This window comes from Neomonachus schauinslandi, chromosome 4, assembly GCF_002201575.2.
Source record: "Neomonachus schauinslandi chromosome 4, ASM220157v2, whole genome shotgun sequence".
NCBI lineage: Eukaryota > Metazoa > Chordata > Mammalia > Carnivora > Phocidae > Neomonachus > Neomonachus schauinslandi.
Genome location: NC_058406.1, coordinates 32,877,689 through 32,883,604, shown reverse-complemented (window position 1 = coordinate 32,883,604; position 5,916 = coordinate 32,877,689). Strand labels below are relative to the sequence as shown.

General features: G+C 43.7%; 1 protein-coding gene across 1 annotated transcript; it reads left to right on the top strand.

Moving 5' to 3' along the window:
* Positions 1 to 2,856: 2,856 nt before the first annotated feature.
* On the top strand, positions 2,857 to 3,795 carry LOC110574961 (olfactory receptor 2A12-like). Its single transcript, XM_021683794.1, has one exon. It carries the CDS (start codon positions 2,857 to 2,859, stop codon positions 3,793 to 3,795), a length of 939 nt encoding a protein of 312 aa, XP_021539469.1.
* Positions 3,796 to 5,916: the final 2,121 nt, after the last annotated feature.

Below are 5,916 nucleotides of genomic sequence, written 5' to 3'. Positions count from 1 at the left end.
GGCATATTGGGTCACTGGGATGCTTTCTGTTTCAGCCCTTGTAGTGGTCAAAGATCCCTCCAAAGTGTCAGCCCACCAACCTGCCTTGGAGCCTGGTGACCAAAACTGAGTCTGACTTTAAGGAGTGAAGCCAGGGTATTGGTCTAACTCTCTTAGACTTTTTTCCTGTAGACGAGGGAGCTGCTGAAGGATGGAAAGAGTGGCCCAGTAGGAGTTTTGTTTTAGAAAGAGCACTCTGGAAGCTAGTGCAGAGAATGGGCTGGGTAAGGACCCAACTGGAGGACGGAGATGAAACCAGGTGAGAGAGAGGCCAAGTGTCTGACCCAGACAGTGGCAGTGAGATTAGAGAGGGACAGGTGGGTGTGAAAGGCATTTTGAAGGTGGCAGCAATAAAACTTGGAGTCAGATAGGATGTGGGGGAATGGGAAAGGAGCTGAGGAGGTTTTCCCAAGTTTATGATTGGTATGACTTTGTTCACCTTAGAGATACCATCATTTAATCTGTGTGTGTGTCTGTGTGCACGTGTGCACGCATGGGCACATCTATACCCGTATATCATATAGTTAAATTAAGCTCAACACAAAATTCTTTGCCCTCATATTTGCCTTTCCCCCTAAGAATCAAAAACAGAAAACATTTCAGTAAATTGAGGACTCATATTAGTTGAGTTCTGGTTAGCTATGGTTTTGCTACACATAGAAAACCTTATTGTTGCTACAGAATGAAAGATATTCTATTTCTCCTATATACTCCATCTCTGAGCCTCAGTTTCTCATCTGTGAGGTGGGGACAATGATCCCTATCCTACACATCTTACAGAGTCATCATGAGGCTCAAAGAGAGAATGAATGTCAAGGTATATTGTAAGCTACATCTCAAAAGCCAAGCTCATCATAGTAGATAATAATGTCTCCCTTTGTTTTCCCTCACGTGGGGCTTCTGGTTATAATCCCTGAGAGTCAGGCAATTTTTTTCCCAGGAAAAAAAAATGCTTTACCCTCAAGAGAGTTAGGGGAAGGATGATGGGGAACCAGGGGTTCAGCGAGCCTGAGTTTCTGACCCAAGATCCTGGTTATGGAACAGAATCCTTGGGCACACTTTGCTGGTTTATAGACCGCTTGTTCCAGTTGCCCTCAGCCTCCCTGAATGGATCAGCCACGTTAAACACTCTTTAACATAAGACTATTCAAGAGTCAGTCCATCCATCGGCTGTGTGTGAAAAATTAAAAGTAGAAATGGCAGCACATTTTCCCACTCTTGGAGTATTCCCACTTTGGGTCCTTGGGAAACTTCCTCTCAGGAAGAATGTGGTTTGCAAGGTAGATATTTTTATTTCTATCTTATAGGTGAGGAAACTGAGGCTTAGGAAGTAAGCTAGCAGCCCAAGGTCACATAGCAAGTAAAGCCAGAGTTAGAATTGAAGCAGAACACACTGTCGTCTCTAAACCCCATGCTATTTCCCCCCCACTGGGGAGAGAAGGTGACTTAAAAAGACCCTTCAGTGGAAGGTAGGGATTTAATAAAAAATAGTTATTTTCCAGCTATCTGACTATTGGATAGCTATTGGATAATGTCTCTGAAGGTTCTGGAACAGTTCCTAGCATATGGGAGGTTCAGAGTGTATTCTGGGCAACAGTCCTTTGGCCAAAGTCAAGAAATCATCTGATGTGTTCAATGTAGACACAGGTTCTTGTGCAGATTCATTCATGATGCTCCAAAGGAGAACAAGCAGATTGGAGAACAAGTAGGTTGGGTCAGATAAATTGGTGCCAGGAGAAGGAAAATACTGACAGCATCAAGATTGCTCCCATTCCCTAAGTACCAATGATGCACATGACATCTCTTCGGTGAAGCTGTCCTTTCCCTTTCTCCATGAAGAAGCTGAGGTTCAGGGAGGTTAAGTTGAGAAAGAACTGAGAGTCAGTAAGAAGCTAAAAGAAAGAATGAAATACTGGCCGTTAGGGGAAAAGCAACAGAGGGTGGGCATCTGGGAGAGTGAAAATTGATTACAGGTGGGGTACTTCTCAGGAAGTTTGCTTGCATAGCTCAGACCTGAATCTCAGTCCTCTGTGTGGAAAACCACCCAGAAATACAGTTCACTATGCACCTATCCCATGGTTGGCCTTCTGTGTGATGCTCTTCATGCCAAAACATCATTCCTTGATATCATATATCATAGATATAATATTCTTACAGCAAACTTGTAGCTCAAAGATAATTATTCTTATTTTGTACTCAAGGGAGTAGTCTCAAAGGGGTACATGGGTGGGGTAAAGGGCTTGCTCAAGGTCATTCACTCAGTAAATTATAGAGCCAGCACTTAGAACTCAGTGTTCCTTCTAACACACCATGGCCTGAGAGGGGGCCCGCGGGTAGCAGAGAGATGGCCCAGCCTGAGTGGAAAATAAATTAAGGTCTTCAAAAGGACAAAGTAAGTTCTCTCACTGTAATTTGCCAAACTGCATAGAGGCTGTATGCCAATATTTATCTCTAAATGCCTGGCTGCCTTACTAAGAAGAAGGGGATGCTAAGGGGAAGTAAAGATCAGATAGCCCAATGCTTTCATTTTATACCTGAGGAATCTGAGGCTGAAATGGGTAGTTACCGGTGGGTCAGAGACAGAGCCTGGACCAGATGTGGAAGCCCTTTCCTCTTCACAGATTTCTTGAGAGTAGTGGCAGTGGCCAAGAGCAGGTAAAATGGGCTGTCATGTTGAGGGGGATCATGGTGTCTCATCATAACTGGACAATGACCGCTGCTACTCCAACCCCATCAGAAACCCTCACCCTGGTGCATAGCTTGGCTAGTCTTCTGTCTGAATCGGTTCCTTTCTTTTTCATTTAGAAGTAGAACAGGATGCAAGAGCCTAACCAGTCCTCTGTGACTGAATTCATCCTTCTGGGCTTTTCCTTTAACTCCAGGACAACTCCTCTGCTCTTCTCAGCCTTCCTGATGACCTACCTGTTGATTATTCTGGGCAACAGCTTAATCACCATCCTCATCTGCCTGAACTCACACCTCCACACACCCATGTACTTCTTTATTGGCATCCTTTCCATGTTGGATCTGGGCTATACCACAACAACTGTGCCCCAGATGTTGGTACATCTAGCCAGCCAGAAGAAGACCATCTCTTTTGCCAGCTGTGTGGCCCAAACGTACATTTTCTTGGTGCTAGGCATCACCGAGTCCTGGCTCTTCACCATGATGTCTATAGACAGGTATGTGGCCATCTGCCACCCACTCAGGTACAAGGTCATCATGAGCCCATGGCTATGTGGGGTAATGGTCACTTTCTGTGGACTCTGGGGTGTCATCTCTGCTCTTATCTACACTGTCTTTGCCATGCGTCTGCCATACTGTGGCCCCAACAAGATCAACCACTTCTTCTGTGAAGTCCCTGCAGTCTTAAAGCTGGCTTGTGCAGACACCTCAGTCAATGACTGGGTAGACTTCATTCTTGGCTTTAGTGTCATCCTGGTCCCACTCTCCCTTATCCTTGTCATTTATGTCAACATCTTCATTGCCATCTCAAGGATCCGTTCAGTCCAGGGGCGACTGAAGGCCTTCTCTACTTGTGCCTCCCATATCACTGTGGTCACCATGTTCTGTGTGCCAGCCATGGTCATGTATATGAAGCCTAGCTCTGAAGCCTCCCCAGAGGATGACAAAAAGTTGGCCCTGTTCTATAATGTCATCTCTGCTTTCCTCAACCCCATCATCTACAGCCTGTGGAACAAGGACGTGAAGAGGGCTTTCTTCAAGGCAGCAGGCTGGGGCAGGGCCCCAGAATGAGACCCTGGAAGGATAGCTGGGGGACAGAGAAACAAGACTCATGATGCACAATCAATGCTCCAAACACTCATTCCCATGACCCAGCAGCACCAGCACACTCACAGCCCCCAGCCCCAAATGTCAACTCTACACAGCCCTTGGGGGACAGCCCATGATTTAATTGACAGACTGGTCATCATGAAATATCTTGTAGACACATCAGTCTTTCAGCTTTCTTTTGTTTTAGAGTCTCAGGAGGTAACCAAAGAAGAGGTGTGTGAGCCATTAAAGTCTTTTATTGAGACAAAAGGAATGGGCTTTGGGGTATGACTTGTGGCTGAATCTTGAGAAAGGTTCATTCTTCTCTGGAAACCACACACATGGTGTTAGGTTAGCTGGAAGGAAGGGCAAGGGCACTGACATTGGAGGATTCCTGGCCCTGGGGGGAGGGATGAGTGAACATCAATGCAGTGACTTAGGGGTGTGGTGTGCTTGCTTTGGACATACAGATTGGAGACAAGCTGGGATGGCTGGAGGCCAGCTGTGATCAGCCACACTGACCTCCCCATAAGATCCGTCTCAGGTCACTCTGTTCCACCTTCTCTCCTTCCAAGTAAACTGGCCTCTCTGCCTCAAATGTGCCACACTCTTTTCCATTTCAGGGCTTCCACATATGGTCTTTGTTCTCTCCTCACCCTTAATCCCACCCCACCCCACCTCCATCCTACCCCGTTATGACATTGACTTCTGTTCATCGCCCAGGTCTTGGCTTAAACTGCAGCTCCTCAAAGAAGCCTTTTCTTGAGCTCCAAGAGTGAGCCTTCCAAAGCACCCTGTGCCTCTCTCTCATAATAAAGGCATGTGGTTCAACATCTGAGTTCTCTGCTGGATGGCAACTTCCATGAAGCGGGACCCTGATTGTTCAGTTGACCCCTAGGATCCAGCCCCATGCTGCCCACATTCCGGCTTTCAACAGATATTTTATGAGTGAAGGGATAGACACTTCACAGGAAAGGCCAGAGAGGGCAGATGAAGCCAGTAAGTGGGAGAGTTGATGAATTAGGACCAGCAAAATGTAGGAAATCATGGCAGGTCAAAAAGGGGAGGAGATAAAAAGGATTAAATGTTGTTCAGTTATAATCATATGGAAAAAAGTTTGCTTTTTATTATTAATAAACATGAATTGAGTAAGTGGGATAACATTTTTCACCTATCAAGCTAGCAAAATTTAGAAAAATGGTGATAATGCTAGGAAGGATGCAGTGAGACTGACACCCACATGTATTGCTGAAAAGAATACCCTTGGTCTTACCTTTCTAGAACAGTGCCCTCCGCATAGTAGGCACTCAATAAATCTGTTATATGAAGAGTATAATACTAATAATTATGGCTCTATTTATTAAACACTTATGTACCAACACAGTTGCTAAAATTTTACATATATTAATTCATTTAATAAAAACACCAATAATTAGAAAGCATGTAACAATATGTATCATGAACCTTTACAATATTTATATGGGTCCAGAAATTTCACTTCTAAGACTTTGTCTTAAGAATGAAATCAGAAATGCAGACCAAGTTTTATGTACAAATATGTTCATCAGAGAGTTATTAGAAGCAGCTATAAATATGATATATCAACTTTATTAAATGCTATACAATCAATACTGTGTATCATGTTTTGAAGCAATATTTAATTACATTGAAAAGTATGATATAATGTTAGGTAGGAAAAAATCAAGATATAAATATGTATATAAAATTAATCCAAGTTTTATAAAATATTCATACATTCATTTTTATTTTATTTTTTAAAAGATTTTATTTATTTATTTGACACAGAGAGAGAGAGCACAAGTAGGGGGAGTGGGAGAGGGAGAAGCAGGCTCCTGCTGAGCAGGGAGCCTGATAGGGGCTCGATCCCAGGACTCTGGGATCATGACCTGAGCTGAAGGCAGTCGCTTAACCAACGGAGCCACCCAGGCGCCCCATACATTCATTTTTAAAAGCCTGAATGGATACATGTTAACATGTTAACATGGAATATCTCCAGGTAGTAAGATAATGTGATTTTTATTTTATTTCTTATTTTCTCTACTTTCTAAAATTTCTAAAATTCAGTATATATTGTCTTTATAG

Excerpts from the sequence above, each read along its gene's own strand:
- LOC110574961 (XM_021683794.1), top strand. The coding sequence starts at position 2,857 with ATGCAAGAGCCTAACCAGTCCTCTGTGACTGAATTCATCCTTCTGGGC.